The sequence below is a fragment of the Bombus vancouverensis genome, chromosome 8 (assembly GCF_051014615.1).
Source record: "Bombus vancouverensis nearcticus chromosome 8, iyBomVanc1_principal, whole genome shotgun sequence".
NCBI lineage: Eukaryota > Metazoa > Arthropoda > Insecta > Hymenoptera > Apidae > Bombus > Bombus vancouverensis.
The window spans coordinates 3052375-3073597 of NC_134918.1; the positions used below are offsets into that span (position 1 = coordinate 3052375).

Here is a 21223-nt window from a genome sequence, read left to right on the forward strand (position 1 = left end):
AAAGCGTCAAGATTAACGTTAATGGACTTTGGTATCTTGAATAGTTAACAGCGTGTATGCGGTTGAGGATAAAGCGATAAACATATAGAGATAAATATTACCTATACGTAGTTAAAATGTTCCAACGTAGTTCGTCTTGAAGGAAGGCTTTCAGTGTTATCTCAGCAGCCGTAAAGTGCGTATGGATTTGGAAAGCTACAAATTGAAGAAATGTTTCGTTTTTGTATTACAAGGAATTCGTTTTTCTTCCCAGCTACTAGTTACCGCGTATATTACAAAAATGTTGCTAATGTGAAACATTCATTGCTTGGTGAGTAACAAGATATTTATCAAAAATATATATAATTGACACGAAAGAAAAACAAGTCATCTAAGCGTATTTATCAAATGTTTTATGTAGTAGATCTTCGAAGTTCTTGGAAATTACGTAACATGTCGAGTCAACGGTTATTTCAAGATAAGCCGGCACACATGCTACAGCATGGGAGTGTACCATTGATCGACGAACCCATAGGAAAATTAATCGGAACGGCTGCAGAAAGGTGGCCTGATCGAGAGTGTGTGGTGTCTCTACATCAGAATATACGATTGACGTTTTCCGATGTCATTCAGCGTGCCGATCGTTTGGCTGCCGGTTTAATGAAATTGGGTATGAAGCGCGGCGATCGTCTCGGACTATGGGGTCCCAACGATGTCGAATGGTTAATTACCTACATGTGTGCCAGCAGAGCGGGTTTCATTCTTGTTGCTATCAATCCTAGCTATCAAATGGATGAGCTCACCCACTGTATACAAAAGGTCGGCGTAAAGGCTGTGATATCACCTGACAATTTTAAAACACAGGATTATCCACGCATGCTACTTCAGGCCCAGCAAATGTGTCCTACTTTGGAACACATAATTATCTATTCGAAGGATCACGTGACGTAAGGAAATGTTCGGTCAACGTCTAACATGGTTGTCTACACTTCCTAAGTTCTAATCATGAGATGAATATTCTTCTGAGGCGACGCGTGTGACTCTCTTGCGAATGATATATTCGAGTTTCCTTTGAATTTCGTCTAATTTAAGCGAGGGAATGGACAATGTGCAATAACTCTTGACATCCGGCAACGACGGGTCGATAAAGAGACAAGTTGGACGCGACGAAGTATACATAAATCCTTTGTTCTTAGGAAATGCGATCGGATCGAGTCGTTAGCGGCGGTCGACAAGCATCCCTCCGAGGTAAATTCGTCGCGGTTGGTCATTCCTGGTGATAAGTAGACGCGGGCGAGGTCGAACAGGGGTGCAATTTTAACGTATTCTCGCACTCGCTCTCGTGCGATCTGTTAATTCATGAATATCGCGTGTAGTAAAACGCGGCAACAATCGACGTACAGTCCCTATTCGATTTAGTTGTTGGAATAATCGCTAGGTCAAACTACGTATACCGTGGCATATAAACAATTCGTATGTGCCACGCGACACGGTTATCCCTTTTGTTTTCATTTCGTTGATTCGAATCGTATCTCATGGGCGAGATATTCGATCAAACGTCTAACGAACCGCAAACCGATAATCATTCGGCCGAACGAGCGGAAACGAATTAACCCAAACGCTTGGTAATTTCCTAAATGCGCGACCTCGAGTCCCTCCTCCCGTGATTTCAAGCCACAATCAGGCCAGTCGTACCGATTGACAATCCGATTGATAGTTTTGCGTCGCCCTTGCACGGTCGATCTATTTTCAATTGTGTCTCGTAACTTTCAAAGTTTTGTCTGATCATCCAGTGGATTTGATTAATAATCTCTTTCCGTGAAAAGGAATCACTGACGAGCAATTAGGTTAATGGTCAGTCGCTGCTTTGTAGTCTATTACGCACACTTCGATTCCGTTTCTAACATGCATTACCACCTTGTCGCGATCGATCGATGGATCGGTTAACGCGTTTCTAAATTGTTGTAGTGGAACTCGCCGCTTTATCGATGTGGAGGAGCTCGCAACCAGAATCGAGACGCGGTGGATCGCGGCAGAGCAGGACCAGATATCTTGTCATGATGGTAGTAATATACAATTTACTTCAGGAACCACTGGCAGACCAAAAGCCACCTTGATATCACATAGGTCTGTGATGAACAACTCGAAACAGGTATAATACTATCGCCAGCAATTATCTCAATGATGTCTGATCGAATCTTTATCGCAGTATCTTTCTTGGACTTCAATCGTTTAGGCTGCCGTAAAAACAGAGTTAACCGTCGACCACAAGGTTTGTCTAAACGTTCCATTCTTTCATGTGTTTGGCATTATTAAAGGATTGATGTGTATGCTTCACGCGGGTATTACACTCGTGTTACCAGCTCGTTCATTTAATCCTGTGAAATCATTGGAGGCGATAGTACGTGAGAAGTGCAATGTCGTTTATGGAACTCCAACAATGTGGGTAAGGAAATGATTCGAAAGTTTCATATGATAAATGAATAAAATTTTCATTTGTTCGTTGTAAATAAGTATTAGTGTTGTATATTGTTATTTACGACAGATCAATCTATTGGACGTTCAACAACGACTTCAACCGCCACCAATAACTTTAGCCTGTGGCGTTACCGGTGGTGCTCCTGCGTCGCCGGAGCTTTTCAAAAAAATAAGAAAATGCTTCCATTTTGACAACATGAAGGTAGGGATCAGATGTGATGAGAAAAATGTAGAGTCACGAGTGTAGAATCATGTTATCATAATATTAACATTTTGATCGTTACTTTTTTAACCGTTTGAACGAGCACTTGCGAGCGCGCCTTTATGTCAAAGTAATCATGTTTGCGACCGTATAGTTGAACAGTTCACTATGTCCGTCGTAAAAATCGAGCATGTACGTATAACGTACATGATCTTAATTGTAAAAAATAATCGTCAGTTGGATTTCCTTCGACAGATACAATTTTCAAAATTCATACGAACGTTGGTAGGATATAGGAATGGACGAAGGTCGTCGACACGACGACAGGGTTGTACTTAATTCGGCCCGACATAACGCGTCGCGTTTCCCGCGTTATCTATGCACATATCTTGCACGGGCAACTCCTCGGTTCGTATGCATAAATACGATTCTGCGAGGAGAAATATCGTTTCTTGGCCTCGATCAATAACGTTCTCTTTCGTGAAATCGGGTTCCGAGGTTCTTCGTACGTCGTGAATCGCTGATATTCGCCATATTCTCTCTTTCAAACTTACGAATTACTGATTCGCCATGTTTGACAGACGATATACGGGCTGACGGAGACAACGGCGGTCATCTTTCAGACGCTGCCCAACGAAAATAACGAATTGACAGAGAATACAGTAGGCCATTTGGCCGATCACGTTGAAGCTATGGTAACCAAAAAATCATACGAAATTCGGTATTTGTTATTTACGAAGTAAATCTTTTTTTAATTAAATTTTGTCTCTATTGAAAAGGTCGTCGATGAGAATGGGAACGCAGTGCCATTCGGTACTTCCGGAGAACTTTGGATTCGGGGTTACTGCACCATGATGAAATATTGGAACGACAAAGAGGCAACCGAGAAGACTCTTACCAAAGATGGATGGTTAATGACTGGCGATCAATTCGTCTTAAGATCGGATGGTTATGGACAGATAGTCGGGAGACTGAAAGATATGATAATTCGGGGAGGAGAGAACATTTTCCCAAAAGTATGTGTACATACCAGTCATTATGTTTAATTTTGTTTATTTGCCAAATCGTGTTCTAGGAGGTCGAGGATGTATTGATGACACACCCTCTGGTGGCTGAGGCACAAGTTATAGGCGCCTACGATAAAGTGTACGGGGAGGAGGTATGCGCCTGCGTGCGTCTTCAAGAGGGCGCGAGTCTTGGAAGAGAAGAATTGAGAGAATATTGTAAGGGTCGCATGGCGCCTTTTAAGATACCACGTTACATAGAATTCGTAATGGAATATTCGAAAACAGCTAGTGGGAAGATACAGAAATATAAACTGAAACAACAAATGGAAAGCAAAGGGATAATTCCCACTAATTCGGACGAGAATATTACCGTCTCTATTGGTAAAAATGAAAAATAATTTATTAATTCCGTTTAATTTAAGTAATGTTTAATTTAATAATTTTTAATAAAATTTTTGTTTAATGATATTATTATCTTTTAAGAAGATGAAAAAGTAAACGCGATATAATTCGGTGAGATAGGTTCGTCGTGGTAGAGGACGCCACACGTTCATTTGCCAAGTTCGTTTGCCTACGAACTCGGTAATGTAGAAAACTATTCCAAGTGCGGTCATATAATATTTACCATCAATCCAGCGAAATACATATGTTAGTACATCAGTATACGTATTTTGTTCGAGTGAAGTTAGTATTGTTAGTATTCTTTTCTATGCAATAACTTTTATAGAAGCAATTTCAGGAAAGATGAGCGAGAAAAGAATACAAATGCGCATTGATCTTAGAAAATTAGCAACTTTATTTCGAAAGGTTAGCTTGCGGACCAGATAATCATCAAGCGGTAACATGATATCCAGGATCTCTTATTCGGATTCACATTTTCAACGACAGCACGTGTCAGGGCTGTTTTTACGCTTACGCAAAGCCTGGTGCTTGCCAACTGTCGCCGCGAAAAACGGGGATCGGTGATCGATGACATCGGCACTATACCAGGAAGCGAAGGATAATGACGCGTGGCGTCGAAAAAAGAAAGGAAGCCTTGGAACGTGGAGATACGAAGCAGAGAACCGGTAAAGAGGAGCGAAGTCGAGCAAGAAGAGGAATGAGAAAAAGAAGGAGATAAGGGTGGAGAAGAAAGAAGCCATCGAAATCCATGGATTCGAGAAGGGCACGTGTTTCAGGTGGCGTCTAATTGAGGATGGATGCCTCAGGCAACGAGTCTCGCTTCTCCAAGACTGGAAGACTTGGAAGAGGCGTGCATTACTGCGGCAGATGGTGGTCGTGATTGCAGCTGCTCCGCAACGAACACCTGCCGTTTTCTCCGTCTATCGAGATGGACGAAATCACTGTCCAGCCTCCTCCTACCCTCCTTTTTCTCCAACTTCGAGTTTGTCTTTCTCCAGTTTCCTCCGTTTTCTTCTTCTTCTATTGCTATCAGGTAAGAGAGTACATTTTGTCTGAAAAGAAACAAATGAAAATAGATATTAGATATCGATCGTTGTTTACTGGAACCTCTCGCGGCAATACGAATGTTTCCTCTTTCTCAGTGTAAAGTGTCTTATCTAGCTGGAGAGAAAGTGATTTTTGTCACGTAGAATTATTAAAGAGAAACGTTTTTTAAATATCACTGTCGTAAACGAGGCAGCAAAAACCGGTCGCAGATGGGTTGTAGTTGGATCGTCTAAGGAGTAGGAATTAATTCTGGCGAGTGGCCAGAATGTACGGACACAGGACACGAAACACGGTTGGCGAAAGGATAGAGGCGAAAGGATGATACTGGCATCGAAGTAAATTCAGCCGAGACAGATTCACGCGGAAAATTGTGCGCGAAAATTGGTGCACCGTGTACCGGCTCGACAGCCGGAATAGACGAGCGTGACCACGATTTCTCCTGTCGGGGAAAGGAGCTAACGAGCTGTCAAGTGTCACCCGAATCGAGTCCGTTCCGAGTCACCGATAAACGTCGATGCAGCGTCGCCATGGTGGTTCCTCTCCTTTGGCAGATGGTCCGCCTTTCCTTTATCGCCCGAGCTGTACTTCGTGAGACAGGTCGAAATTTCTTTCGAGCTGGGGATATAATCGATTCGTCTTTCGTCGTGGCTCGATTTCCGCCAGAGGTTGACGACGCGTAGTGAACAATGAAAGACCGGTGACGGGATATGAAAATGAGGGGAATAGGGTGGAGAGACAAAGATCGAGAGATAAGGGTAAAGGACAGGTGGTGCGATCGGATGGAGAGGAATAAGAATGGAAGAAATTCCAGAGTAGTAGGCGGAGAATGGCGGTAAATTAAATACGGCAGCACCCCGGAGGGGGTTCGTTTAATCGCTTAATCGAGACTCCAGAAATGCTCGCAGTGAACGGAGGCTCGCGCGCTTTTCGTTTCGTCTCGATGAAAGCTCTCGAAAGGGTCGGCAATTACTTAAAAACGAAGTTGTGCACCATCATCGCCGCCGTTTTCTTTCTCGCTCATCGAGCTGCGTCTTCCACGTTCCCGCCTCCTTTTATCTCGTCCACTTCTACGGTTGCTTTTACACGGTTTTTCACCAAGCTATATCCACGAGAAAGCCGCCTGGAAAAAGGTGGTCGCGACGCAACTGCCAACCGGATGGACCGTCCTCTATTCGGATAACGACAGCAATATCCAAATAGTAAAACGAATGGTAGCCGACTCGAGGGCACGGCAAACACTCGAATAGTGGCTGGATCGATGAAAGGTACGCGAATCGCGGCAACCGGCGTAATAAAAGAGTCCGACCGCGTAAACGTAATCCACCTCCTTCCCCTCGAGCCCCCACCGGCTACTAACCAGTCTCGTTCGCTTCCCTGAATTCTTTGCGTTTCGAAAGCCACGCGAACACGAACGTTGTAGTTATTCAAAATTTCAAACTCTTCTGTGAATGACGTGGCGAAATACCGCTACGGACCGAAAATCGGTGGGTTTTTTTCACGTGTGACGTAACAGGCGACTCGGCATGGCACCTCGTAAGATGACACGTCACATGGAAGGAAGCGCAGTTGCTCAGTGAACGAGCTAAGAGAATCAGTTGCGACGCTCGCGGTTGTCGTTGTTCATCCTTTCAGGTCGTCCTCGACTTCCGCCTGGAGAACGAGAGAATGGACCGGAGTGTCAGCAAGAACGGAGAAAGCTATGAGTAATAAGGAGGTCCCCGGCGAGACGGAAGAATATTTCGTCTCAGTCGCGACACGTAGACCATGGTAGACGCGTAGACACGTAGCGTTTGCGGGAATCGAGGTTACGCGGCTTCGAGCGAGTCGCCGATCGATATTCTTATTCCGACTACGATCTCGATGTTTGAACGTTACTCGACCGCGTCTACCCGTTTCGGCTGGTCCTCGGAAGATGATCGTACGGGTCGAAGAAGAACGAAGGAGGAGACGCGATGAGGCGAATTGCACGTCCAGAAAATAGGCAACAATGATCCCTTAGCCGACGTAAGAGCACGTTTTTGCGAAACGATCGTCGAGAAGGGGACGAAGAGATGATCGTGGAAAAGAGAATGAACGAAACATAGGCGGCCAGATGGAATCGCTGCCGCGCAGCGAATCTCGGTTCCGCGTCTTTTTACCTAGCAAAAAGTCCTGGAAGAAGCTTAATGGAGCGTCTCTCGAGCAGCGGGACGATCCGTAGACGAGAAGAGCTTACGAGTTTTTCTCGCCTTCCGAATCGCAAGGCTATACGCTGCTACGGAAATCCCGCGAGAAGGGTCCAAGATTATCGCATTCCCATAGAATGAACGAGAATTCCCTCGGCGAAGAGAAAGAAACGCACCGGAAACGGAGACAAAAGGAAAACGCTCGGCTTGTTTCAACATGAACGAGGGAAACGTTGTCCTTGAGGAATTCGTCAGATGGGAGAGACACGAGTGGTGACGAATCCTTACTTCCGCTCCTTCACCTACGTCCAGAAACAGGTTTACGAAACGCGACGAAACCACGCGCTTAGGCACTTTTATCGCAACGAAAAATAAAATATCGATGAAAATATATCGATCAAACGGAATCAAAAGCATCTTTCGAACAGAGAGAGAGAGAGAGAGAGAGAGTAAGCGACATTCGGAAAGCATGAATACGATATCATCGTGGGTTTTTCTCCACCTTGATTCCAACGAAATCGAAATAATCCGACGATAGAATAACGATAACGATAAAACCGGGTTTTCACAGTGAACGAGAGGGAACGTCAATGAAAGGGGAAGAGGGGTATTCGAGACCGAAAACCATGGCGTTTTCCGTCCACGTAATCGATTTACTAGGAGTCATTCGTCCCCGGCGTTTTTCTCTGGCGAGGCAAACGTCGTCGAGGCACGAAAGCGAGGTGGAAGCGTGCCGCCCGAGTTTGGACCGAGGGACTGTGTCCCCCTACCTTAATCTCGCTCACCCTACTGCCACTCTTTCCATCTCCATTTCCCTTTGTCGCTGCGTTTTCTCGTGGTCGCTCCTCACCCTCCATCTCGCTTTCTCTCTCTTATTTCTGTCATCCACCCTATGAACGGTCGCCAGAGAATTCTCTTGTATCGATCGACCAAAGATGGGGAGGCCCGCGTCCCACGATTTAAGTCTATTTAATGGCGATACATTGTTTAGTATCGCGCGAGCGCGCCCGCCTAATATAATTCCACCGAATCACCCCCCTTGCCTACTGTTTGCCCTTTCTATGTAAAATCACTTCGCCTTTGCATCTCGTTTTCCGACCACCTTAAAACTTAGGTCAGCCACCTCTGCAATCGCGAAACAGTAGCGTGTGCTCGCGCGCGCTCGTTTGGACACACGTATTTTTTTCAACGCGGACTATTTCGCTACGTATTTGCAGAGACGTTGGCAGGAATTAATAAAGCCTTTGGTAGAGCCATACGGATTTTTTCTATCAATTTCTCGGCTACGTTCCATATTTGAGCGTATTGTGCTCCGCGAACAATAACTCATCTCGATATTGCTGGTCTGGCTCTCGTATCCGGCAAGGCCGGTCTCTCTATCTAACCTTCCTTTCTCTCCGTCTCGTTCCCGTGCCCGCTTCCAATTCGCTGTCTTCGTTCGCTTTTTCGCTTCTGTCTCCGTTCCCGCCTCTGCATCGATAAAGTCACCAGCAGTCGCGATTTTACGACTCGAAACGGAACTTTGCCTATTAAAGCGTGGCTCGTTAGCTTCGCGACGCGACGCTAGCGATCGAACACGCTCGCAGACGCGACTCGCTCGATTCGTTTCAACCTCGACGCTCCTGCCAATTCGCGTCGCGATCCGCTTCTATGGTCGTCTATATACCAAAAATTCATCGAATGCTATTTTTATGAAGTTACAAGGAGTTTGACTACTCGTCATCGACTATGTCCTATACGTAATCCTGCCACACTGCCAAGTACGAACATCGCGATATCGAGAATTTTTGAGATGCGAGAGTTGACTGCGGTCACGATCAGTCACGACTGACAATCGACGATTACGAAGCAGCAGCCAGGATAAACGAGTTCCGATTCGACGCGGTCAAATTCGCAGAGATTCGATACAGGTGCAAGCGTAATCGCCGCTGGGAGGCACGTACGCAGCGACAGGTCGGCTTTAAAGGAGCCACGGATTCGTTGGTGCGTTTACGTTTGCGTGGCACGTGGGTGTACTCGAGGAAAACTCTCGGCGGAACAGTAAGCTGGAACGAGAAGCCAGGTAATGAAGGATAGAAGGGCCGGCTGGCCTGTGTTTGAGAAGCACTAGTCCGGTCTCCCGAGAGTGGTCGGTCTTCTCCTGGATATCTGACGGGAGGTACGACTCGAGAAACATGGACGGGGTACGGCTGGTCACTTCCCAAGGGAACTCGTTTCAGCTTCGTCTCTCCTACACATCGGCTTGTGTGTCCGCGTAAAAGCTTGCATTCGCGAGAGTGAGAAACCAGGTTATATGCAGATACATACTCGTTCTTCTCGGCCTTTCTTCGACGATAGTCCGCCGCCGCTCTCTCTCTCTCTCTCTTTCTCTCTCTCTTTGTCTTTCTTCGTTCCCACTTAGCCAACCCCTTCGCACCCCCGTCACCCTCGTTTCTTTCCTCGCTTCTGAAACGCTCAACGATACCCTGAGGTACGAAATGGCAATCGCTCAGAGCTCTCGTTCTCTGTCTCTACCACTGTTCCGACACTTCGCCGTACTCCGCTTCTTCGTCCCTTTGTTCGTCAACGTCCTCCGCGTCTCGCAAATCAACGCAGCTTCTTACTTTCGCGCTTACTACCTTCGGCACAGACGGAGAGGAGTAGACGGCTCTTTCGCATTACATATTTGCATCAGCTATGCGCGTGTTCCCGTTTTCTTCGATGAAAGTTGGTTGAACATAGAGCGCGGAATGTTTTTCCTCGCCTAATCCGACGTTATTCCCGATCGAGCGTAAGAATCTTCATGACGGTGGATTCTACGTCCGAATTACGAGGCGCGGCAAAGGCGGATGTTAAGGGAAGATCAGAAGAGTCTCGTCGTATTTTTCCTCGGCTAAATCCTCCTCCGTTGGCCGTTCACCGTTCGCGAGAACTGGATTACCAGGGATCCGGTGAAACGCGCGTCCATGCGATGGGTTGGCTGGCTGGACGGTCGTTCTGCTTTAGCCGTTCTCCGGATCCACCTCTTTTCCTACCATTTTTTCCCCGCGAGGCTCATCGATCGATCGATGCGTTTCCAATGTGGTTTCCGGAAAATCGGACATGCTACGTCGTCGTTTTACCGAATGTTGCATAGTCGGTATCAGTAGTGGCCTGTGACCTCCCTCATTCTCTATCACTCTCGCGCGCTCGCGCGTGCATCCTCGCTCTGGCGAGGTAGATTTAATTAATGAACGTGCGGGAAACAGGAGGAGAGAAAGGAACAGGGAAATAGGAGGGGAGAAGGGAAAAAACAGGGACAGAAAGCCGGGAAAACGCGGTGGTTTCCCACAGAGTAAACGAACGAAATTCGACGTCCGACAGAGGCACGTTTCTTCCGACGCGTTACGCTTCCACGGCGTTACCACAAGAGAAAGATGTTTCCCTGTGGAGTGGTAGCGCTCTCTGGGGCGTCTCTTGTTCCTCGTTTTTCGTGGCCCAGTTGCGGCCAGGGAAAAACAAAAGATTCCGAATCCCGATTTGCGCGTGGTAAAATATAGTCGACGGTTCACGCCCATGCAACCGATAGCCCGCTCTTTCTCCCCGATTAAATACCTAAATACCGTCAGCCGCCGCTGCGCCGATACGTGGGCACGACGCGTTAAACGATTAATCGCACTGATTGGATTCCAATTAGCCTGCTAACGACACCGCGCGGCCAAAGCGGATTTTCCGCGCTCGTTTCGCGTCCTCTCTCAACAGCTCGCGCGAAAGCTTTTTTTCTGATCTCCTTTTTTTTCCTCAACCCATACACACACCCCTCTCTTTCGCTTTGTCCTTTTTTCCCTAGCCATGATAGCTCTCCCCAGGCCAGGCGTGATTCCGTTACGACATTGAAAATACGAGCAGCGTGAAAGCGCGTTTTCCTTTATTACCACCGTGAAACGATTTTATTGGTCGCGTCGCAAACCATTCCTTCTTTGGAGACGAAAGACGGTAGGAGGTATACGACGGTGCAAAGGAATCAGTAACCAAACATTTCCCGCGCTCGATTCCCGCCCTTGCTTCGTCTCGATTCAACGGTTCCGACGAAAATTCGCCCTTGCTCCCGCGTTGAATTAGTAAAGAGTCAACCGTGTGTTAACGGCACCGAAGAAACCTCGACTCTCGGCCACTCCATCGAAAAGATTCTATGCAGCTTCCTTTCCTTGCCTTCGTCGCCCTCTGATTCGACCCATTTTACAATCTATCTGCCTCCTTTCTTTTCGTCTCGCGTGCACGCGGCCAGTGTAAGCACACCGTTCGAATAACCGACAAACAGCCGAGTCGTCGAAAGCTTCCCTAACCGAAGAAACGTATTGCAGCCGTATTTGCATTCAATTTCTTCGGGAGGGCTCTCCCTTCCCCCCCCCCGCGTTTCGTCCTTTCAACCTCGTTTCTCCCCTTTTCTCGCTCCCTTATCGCTTTCTTCTTCTCGCCCGCATATCCACCCTCGTCTTTCCCATTGCTTATTCGCTCTCCTTCTCGCTCGCCCTTTTCTTCGTTGCGAAATAGGGTCTCGAGGATGAAAGGAATGCACTTGCCAAACATTAGCATGCCCGTATGTCGTAGTCGATACAGAGACGCACGAAAGCCTCTCCTTGCGAAAGGGCTGACACATCGTTGCTCGCTACTTTTCTCGAGTCGCCGCTTTCGTAATCGTTCTCCTTCCATTTCTTCGTCATAGCGTCGATGCGCGGACTTTTAAACAGCGATTCTTCGAAGCTTAACGTTTGGTCTATTCGAGACGCCTTTGTGTCTCTGGATCTGGTTCTCTCCGCCAGTTTTCTCGTAGTCCGGGAAGGGCGGTAGCTAGGATTAGGCGAAAACCTCCTGGACGAAGCCTGGCCACTGTCTGAAGTTTTGGAATAGTTGACGGGAAAGCACGGAACGGGCGAAGTTTTCTGAGAAACTTGAGCTCGAAGGGGCAAATTATGTGGCTTCGAGCTCTCACTTCTGTTCTCTGGCACTTTTCTTACGCGACTTCCTCTTCCGTTCTTTCGAGTTGTTCGTCACGCTGTCAGGACTCCGCAAGATGAGAGGACCACCGTCGAACGTTTCCTCGAAAAATGTCTTTCGCTTCGTAACTCGAGGACTATCGACGAACAACCTTTCTCTCTCTTTTTAAGGCCTTTACTGCCTTTTCCATCCGGCGCGGCACTGGGGAGGAGCTGCAATTCCATTTAGATCACGATCCGGAGAGATTCGAGTTCTTAGAGAGACAATTTGGTCACGATCATTGCGTTCGGTTCGTTCTCTTGATTAGAGTTCAATAAGCCTCCATTTGGGTCACGGCACTGTTGTGTTGAATTTGTGTTATCGGTCGCGCAGGATTATGATGAACCGAGGACAAAACGCATCCTGGCACACCCGTGCACACCTGAATACCCATTCACGCGGGTACGTTGTGTTTCGTTCCGAATTTCTCACGTCTGTCACGTACCATCGTCGCTATATTAGGTTAGTTCATTCAGGATTATTCACCTTACGTACAAGTTTTATGTGACTTTATATTTTCGAGACAGGGAGTGTCTCGAACGAACTTATTATTTACATGGGCAGTTCAGAATGCGTTCTCTCGTCAAATAATCTTATCGACAGAATTAATAGGAGTTGAATTTTTTAGCTCGGTCTCGGAATATTTCGTGGGGTTTGGAGACTGCGGCGTTATCGCGCTGATCCCGATTGTCCCGCTAAATTTATTGTTCCTTCCCTTGGCGGTATCGCGTTTCTGGCGATATTTTTTGCTGATCGCGTACCCAGAGGTATTACATAAATTATGTATCAGTTTATGCACTGACTTCGATGCGTCCTCTGTCGTTCCCTCGACCGATTCCTCAGGGAACGATGTCACGCTCTTGAATTAATTCGCTTTGGCGAAACGTATCTCTCGTTGTGACTCTCGCGATTGTTCCATCGCGGCGGCGCCGTGTAGTTTCTTTCCTTTCTTTCCGTGATATTTATCTCGTCGAATACGAGCGAATCGAGTCCGAAACGACGAACATAGTTCTTTCTTACAGTTTTCCATCGGAGAGAACGAACCAATTTTCGGCCACTCTAAACTCTCTCATCCACTGCGTAACGATTTCCTTTCGGACGTTCGATACGGTAGGATTACGCGACGATCGGTGACCAGAGCTTCTCAAGGGTCTTTCATCCGATGATGCAAGGTAGCGAATTCACCACGACATTCACCGCGGCGAAGAAGCTGGTTTATTAAAATCACGAGGGTCGTTGCTTATTAGAAATCGAGCCCGCAGGCCATTAATATTCATCGGCTTGTTTCGTCGATAAAAGATTCCTTCTTCCGCGAGACAGCCAGGCACAAGTGGTGGAAAGGCGGCCTCTATCTTTCTATTAGGTCTCCGACGGATTATCTCGTTATTGAAATGATAAAAAGAATCCTTCGTCGGAGTCAAGTGATCGTCAGGGGGAGGACGAATGCTCGAAATTACGCGTCTCGAAGCTCGACTTGCAATCTCACGGTCTTTATACCGTCTCTGCATAGTTGGCCGTGTAGGTATACAATAGTTTGCGCATGTAGTGTCACGTTCTCACAACGATAACTTCGCAGCTCAACTCCATCTCATCTCGACCTGCTATTCTCAGATTTCTGGCACATGCCTCTTAGAATCCTAGGATATCCTATGAATTTAAAGATCGCTTTAGTTTGAGAATATCTTGAAATTTGTTCGCCGTGCTTCTGCGAAAACTTTGCTTTCTTTTGTACCTTGATGTTATTTTCTCTCCTTTTCATGATAATGTTTATACCTACTGCCTGGTATCGCGCTGCTCCTTTCTTGCTGAACCTTCATTTTCGATCTTTTTGTATTACTGAAATCCCTTTTTTGGTCTCCTTACGTTGTTTCTTTATCGTTGGTATTTGTATTTTATATCCTTACAACCTCTTTTTGTTGGTACAACTCTTTTTTGATGTCCTTGCACTGCTGGTTTTATCGTTGTCTATTTTTCATTCCTTAGAAGGTTGGATTCTCTCTCGTTGCTAGAATTTCGTTCCTGGAAACGCTCCACGTGGCAGAATTGCTTCGCCGAATGTAGAAATTTTTCAAAGTCCAAATTTCATCACCGTAAGATGTATTCCGGAAATGTATCGTTAAAGGGAAATCCGGTGATAAATTACTTCCCATCACTAATCTTCATTTCGAACACTTAGCGACGCTCATGGTAGTCACATAGTCGCCAACCACGATTTTGGTGAAAGTGTCCGCTCGTGATAAATTAATAGATAAATCGTAGTAATTAATAAATCGTTACCAAAGTTTAGATGTTTCAGCGTTTCGACTAGCGAGATAAGAGTCCAAATGCTGAATTTCTGCCGCGTGAAATATATGTATCTTAGCCTAGGTTTGATCTCAATTGGTAAAGACAAAACATCGGCTACGATCCTCGATGTCGCAGCTTCGATTTGTGTCGCTACTTGGTGCTTTAATTTAGGACTTCGCTATATATCGTTGAAGCCACTATACCTGGCGCCGATTCGATCTTTCATAATCGATTGTCCTCGACGATGAAACGGTTATTACAGCGACAGAACAGGCAGCCTGGCGATTCAAGTTGTTCCGCGAGCGTTTATCGTTGCTCGCTGGTAGCGAATGATTCGCGGCTGGGAACAAATGCTCGAACAGGTCGCGATGACGTTTAATCGAATTCCACCGGATAAAATATTCGAATCCGGAGGGTTACGCACCGTCGAGTCGCCACCCGCTAACGGGCATCAATTAATTTGGATTTATTAGAACGAAGTCTCGTCGAACGCCGTGAAATCTCTCCTGTCCCTTTCCCACTCGTCGTCTCCTCCCTGTCGCCACGCGTACCTCTCTACCAAGCGTTTCAACGAGTGTACCCGTTCATTCCAGGACGCGCAAACGCCGCACCGCTAGAAATTCACGTGTTTATCGATTATCCATCGTGTGACGCGTGCCGATCGTTTCCGTTTCGCGATTAATCAGTCCGGTCTGACCGTTCGTATTTCGTCCGTAACCACTTCGATTTCCTCACTATCTTCGCGGCTATCGTACATGTACACAATACAATTCTGCCGTTCTCGAAGAGAAGCTGCAGAAGACGCGGTCCGGTTCTACCATACGTATCGTCTTTGACGTGTTCCATATTATTCGACATCGTTCGCGACGTTCGCGCATAACACAATCCACGCGTTGCCTCTTTTTAAAGATTAACGAGACTCGACGCGACACCCTTCGGCGATAAATAATTTAGACTCAAAACTGTCCTACCTGTCGCTCGGCCTGTACGCTTCTATCTACTATCTTCTCAAAGGATATCCGACGAAGGTCTAGGGAAAACGTGGAACAATCGAGAAATAAGAGACGAGAGAAGCAACGAAACGGAAGGTACATAGACGTTGGCGAAGCGGAGCCGAGAGAAAGCGTATTAATTCGATTTTCCGGCGTCGATGCGGCACATCAAAGCGAACGGCCGAGAGAACGATCGAATCATATCTATTTATTCGTTCACGCTAAAACGCCAGCAAGAATTCCACTCTCCGGCCCAGAGGGGAAATTTATTTTTCCGCCATTAAAACGGGGTTAGCGCCGATACAGTCGGCGTAATCAGCAAATGAATTTGCCTCTCGACGCATCCTATCGATCGAATCGCTGTTTTCGTTGTACCGTCCGGCCCTAAGTGCTCTCTAGGGATCGTCCGAGTTAATTAATTCTAAAATTTGTGGACATTTCACCGACCCGTTAATTACTTTGAAACTAACCGAAGAATAGTAGGTAACTTTCGATTCGATTCGACGGTATTTCGTGGAGAAACGTATTAAGTTTGGAAGTATGGATTCATAAGCATCATCGTCTCATCTGCGAGAGGAGTTGCTCGTCTTCGTAGTTATGAATCTTGAGACTGCCGTTGAACTCTCTCTCTCCCTCTCTCTCTTTCTCTCTCGAGGAGTAACTGATATTTAGATTGATGGAGAAGACCAAATTACCGAAGAATACTCAAGGAGAAGAGAGAATAGCCTGATAAAATCTGAGAGTTCCATCCGGCAGCACTTTCCCGATTATATCGTGACGTGTTGAAAAGTTGGACAAATCGTTCAATAATTATTCACGAACGATCTCGTGATATTCATCTACGGAAGTTTTAATTGCACAATCAATTTTGTAGTTTAAAACGCAATTGCTAAATGTACCGTCGCGCTTCGCTCACAAAAGGCCAAGATTTATTCGTAACTCAACACCTTGGAAAATTTCCTTTTTTCTCGCTGCCGTAGGCGCCGAGTGCTCCAGCTAAAGTCCCGGTTTATTGCGTGGCGAAGTGATAAGTTCTAAGATTGTATGGCAGTACGCAAACTTAAATACGTCTCACCCTAGAGTAACTTTGACTTTGTCGGTCGATCACCTTCCAACCGTATTTACGTTTCAGTATCTTAAGGATCTCACCCCGAGAGAGTCGTGCTTTCTTTTCGGAATAAATATACAGCCACTCTAACGCACGAGCCGCATTTTGTCTTTTAAGAGGATAAAAACACTCGAGAGAAAAATTGTGTAGCTTATCGTTGCGATCTTGCGGAAACGCGTTCGACCGCTCGACGAGGAACGTTCGAAACAGGGATGGGAGAAAGAGTCGCACAGAGATGATTAAGGGATGCTCGTAAATTTCGATGCCACGAATCTCGAGCACCATCCTTTGGATAACACTCGATACTCTCTCGCTCGTTCTCCCTTTTGACCGAGTGTTTCGCTTATGGTGGATATGACCGCGACGATACCCCGGTCCAACGCTTGGAGGGGCTCCACCCTCCTCCGTTTCGTTTTGAATCGACGAACCTGTCGCTCGAAAGAACCTGCTCTGGCACAGAAAAGTACCCAGGAAGAGAATGGTGGGGGGGGGTAAGGACCGTAGGGGTTTACTCGTTGATGGGAAGTTTGGGCGAAAGGCGGCCTCGTGTCGTACAATGGCTCTTGTTGGGCTTACGAGGTAATCTTTTATCTCGACGTGGCACGCGTCCTCGACCCATCTGGCAAAGTTTACGGGGGGTCGATCGGTCTCTATCGTGACGATATTACGCCGCCGGAATAACTGCAGACTAACGTTGGTATAACGACGCCGTAAGCTCGGTGAACGGGGATATGTTTGGCGATTTACGCACTCGTTATTTTGTTTCTACGCTCCCTCCCCCCTCCCATCGATTTACGGGATTACATCGAACCAGGCAGGCTTTTATTACATCATCGTCGAGTTCGTTTTCCGCGAATTAAAATCCATCGAATGGCAATGAGTCGACGTTCTCTCGGAGATCGATCGACGAGTCGAAGTCACGAAGCTACGAAAGCGCGCTCACGTTCGGTCGTCAACATAGTCCAGTTTCGTTCGATGATTTTTCTCGTCTTCAGTCATCCCGTTGGCTTCGTCGTGCACTTTGACTTCTGCGAAGGTTTCGTGGGATTCACGGCGCACTCTTGCCGAAACTTGTTCTCTCCTTTCTATCGAATCTCTCGACTCGAGACGTCTGGCACTGGCGGTCCCTGATTAACTCGAAAGATCGTCCCAGTCGCCTTGCGGCAAAGTTAGCTCTCCCCTCGCGCCGTCTCACCCTGTTTCGTCACGACTTCTACCCTTGCTGCCGCTACCTCCCTCTTGTCGACGTCGAAAGAAGAAAAGAACGTCGTTGCGACAGATAGAGAGCCGGAAAGAACCGTCAGAGAGAAACCGCCTCTGTTAAATGCAAATAATGACGAGACCGAGACGAATCGGATAAGAAGCTAGCTCGTATTTTATTTCTTTGTGTTGAAAAATCGACGCGGGATCTACGAGCAAGAGACGAGAAAAATCTCTTGCGGAGTTCGATAGAATTCGATCGCTGGCTGGACCAAACGCGATCTCCGTTTAATGTTTATGGCAACTTTTAACTAGGTTTAAACCGTTTCCATCGTTCCCTGGAAGGGTGCATTATTTAAACGCCGGCGGGATTTAAGAAAATAAAAAGTTGGTACGCATTCCTGGCGTTTGTAACTAGGTCGTTCTCTAACGAGTAGCAAATACGTCGCTGCATAATAGGTCGAATTCGACCCGCTTTATTCGCGGACGGTGCACGGTTCTCAGAGAGTTGTCTTTCTCAGAGCGTGTCGTCGCCATGGCGCGACTTGGTTCGTTCTCGAGGGGAGGGTTCGAACAGAAATCCCCCGGGAAAGCCGAGGGGAGGCGGCGTAGGATAACGCGCCCGTACTCGAATCCCTGGGATCGTGAGAAAAGCCGAGTATCCAGGCGCAATGTGCCGTGAGACTTTGTCCCGTGTCTTTATGAAAGCGTAGCGCGAGAGAGGGTAAATTAGCCGAATCAGCGAGACGAGAACCGATCCCTTGGAATCGCAGTAACGAGTTGCACGCGCGACTAGTCCAATCCCAGCTGGCTCGGCCGCGCTTAAACAACTAGTTTAAATAAACTGGCTGCTTAGTGACGAGAAACGGGCTAAACGAACCGTGAGAGAGCACGCGAAGCAAGGAACCTCCGAGCCGGAGACGAGTCTGGCCGGACCACGCGGAAATGTGACAGTGAAACGTTTCACGGAGATCGCTCTGGTTTCCGCGGAAAAGAAATTTTCCCCCTTTGCGCTTCGCATCTTTTTTCTTGCGGTCTTGCGGCGCAGAGTCGCGCGTACCGCGCTCGCTGTTTCGACGAATTTCCACGCCTAGAGAAGTACCGCAATATACTATACCAGAATCTCTCGTGTCATAGACGTAACCGCGGCTTTCTCGTTATCCGGTCGAATCACAGTCGTCCGTTGCTTGTTTCTCATCTTGCGTCGCGTCTTCTTTCAGGAATGCATGGATGAAAATCGAACTTGCGAGTTCCCACAGACCAACCAAAGACTCGAGAACGTTAACGCGTTTCTATCTGGTTGGCGAGTGTCTTGGAATTTCGAGCAATTCGATTACGCCTATGACGACTTGGATAACGAAGCAAGACGGCGAGAAAAATGAGTTGAAGTTTCAGTGAAGAAAAGCTGGAGGAGGAGAGAACTTGCGGTAAACGCGAAGGAAAAGGAAAAACCGGTGGCAAAAGGAGAAGCGAAGGGTAGAGGATTTACGCGCGAGGAGAAGCAAGGGGAGAAGGAACAGGAGCAGAAGGAGGAGAGAATACGGCCGACGGTAGCACTGCTGGAAAATCAGACTAATTACTTTGTACGCGTGGCTTTCACCGAAATGGGCTCGCGATTATTTTCCCCGAGTATAATCTCGACCAGACGCATAGTCCGTGGTTAAGGGACTTTATAATCGTGTCGGGCTGCAGCCATGTCCGGGCAAAAGGACGGACAGTCCTCCCTTCCCTGACACGGAAATTTCTTGATTTCTTCTTTCCTCTCGCGGACTGGCAGAACCGGCCGTGGAAAACTTGTCATTCCACGAGGTAATCGCGGGAACAACGACAAAGCGACGCGAACAGTGGCTTTTTATCGCTGGAGACGAGACTCTGATCCACTCCGCGTCTCCTCTCAGCCGCAATTACAGCTACTGCCACGCAGAAACAGACGACCGCATATATTTACATATTACCGGAATACGAAAGTGGCGAACAGGTCGAGGGCCAGAAATTGATCGCAACCCATCGACCGACCCAGGGATTTCTAACGACTGTGTGCTTGAAATTTTAACGAGATCGCTATAATCGCGTGTCTTTATTGTCAACATAATCGTGAAAACTATGGAATTCGGTAGGCGGAACGGCACTCGAAAAAAATATACGCTCGTAGCGTAGCGTGCCGTGTAATGCAGAGTTGACTGCAGAATAGACCGGAGTAGGACGATGGAGGGGTATAATTAGTAGAAATAATAGAATTTCTAAATAACATTCCGCGTGATATTACTGAAATTTTTAATGCGCTCGAAACCGCCGCTGATTTACCGTATCGCGAATTCGTAATAGCTTCGTTTTGCGAGGAACGATTCGCGAGAAATGCGAACAATCGTCGAGTTTAGAAAGATCAGAGGGCGAACCTTCGCCATCCCCTCGGTATTTGTACTTTCGTTTCCGCGGAGAACGACCGGGCAAAAGCGAGCAAACTTAAGTTCGACCCGAGTGGTTGCATATCCCTGGCGATGGTAGCCGTATCGCGTTCGAGCGGTTCGCGCAATTCCAGTTTAGTCGAGCTCAATAAATTCGCGCTACGATACGCTTCAGGTTGCCTTCGTTTACGCGGATCCGATCGTTTATCCGTTCGGTAGGGTGAACGTTTACGCGAAAGTCCGTGATCGTTTTGCGTTGTTTTCGCAGCGAACAGGAAGAAGAAGAAGGAATAGCAAAGGAATGGACGGGTAATCCTGGGTCGTGGGATTCGATCCACATCGATTTCTGTCTTCCATCGTGAGAGCGCATTCATCCATTATCCGCTGTGCAATTGCTCGCCATAGAAAAAGGTAAAGAGGAATTTGACTTGGTAAGAGCAAAGAGAGAAGAAAGCGCAGTTTGTTTGGAATCGACGAAGCACGCGCTCGCGCGTGTTTCGCTTCCGGAACGATTAGGAACGATATTTGGTCGGTAGAGTTTGGCGATGGTACGAGGCAAATGGAACGCTCGGTTGCGATTACTCGAGGGTACGGAAGATCCAATTGGCCTTGGATCGGGGTGACCGGCTTGCAAGGTATATCGGTGATGGCATATCGAACGGACTAGCGGCGTGCATCGACGAGAGATCGATACGAGGAACCGTTGCAATCCACCTTCGCTGTGCTCAATGTATATAAACCTGAAGAGGCGGTTTCGTATGCCGTCGTTCCGCGCCGTTCTGTGTATCGGGTCGCACGTTCGCGAATTATTACGAGTCACGTAGGCAGTAGTCGCGGAACGTAGAGTGCTATTATTACGATGTAATATGGTTGAAGCGAATTCTACCGCCGGAAGCTCGCGCAATGCTAAGGAAAGGGAGGAAAAGAAGTAGGAACGAGTGGAAACGAGAGGCAAGA

At 47.2% G+C, this 21223-nt stretch overlaps 2 protein-coding genes across 7 annotated transcripts in view; one reads left to right on the plus strand and one right to left on the minus strand.

Annotated features, from left to right (window-relative positions):
* The first annotated feature begins 55 nt into the window (after window positions 1-55).
* Window positions 56-4450, plus strand: Acsf2 (Acyl-CoA synthetase family member 2). 3 transcript variants are annotated; one of them, XM_076621005.1, is made up of 9 exons: window positions 56-310; window positions 404-926; window positions 1948-2131; window positions 2216-2425; window positions 2525-2659; window positions 3241-3354; window positions 3439-3675; window positions 3735-4047; window positions 4150-4450. In XM_076621005.1, exons 1-9 carry the CDS (start codon window positions 211-213, stop codon window positions 4173-4175), a joined length of 1842 nt encoding a protein of 613 aa, XP_076477120.1. In that variant the 5' UTR covers window positions 56-210; the 3' UTR covers window positions 4176-4450. The 3 variants fall into 3 exon arrangements, with proteins under 3 accessions (XP_076477120.1, XP_076477118.1, XP_076477119.1); XM_076621003.1 differs by having other exon boundaries at window positions 57-310; window positions 401-926; XM_076621004.1 differs by having other exon boundaries at window positions 57-310; window positions 401-926; window positions 4153-4450.
* LOC117164818 (uncharacterized) overlaps window positions 4439-21223 on the minus strand; it is a 74598-nt gene continuing 57813 nt past the window's right edge. For all 4 annotated transcript variants that reach the window (XM_076621009.1, XM_076621011.1, XM_076621010.1 and 1 more), the window contains exon 3: window positions 4439-5120. In XM_076621009.1, coding sequence (XP_076477124.1) covers window positions 4871-5120 — 250 coding nt within the window. In that variant the 3' untranslated portion in view covers window positions 4439-4870. The remainder of the gene's footprint in view (window positions 5121-21223) is intronic.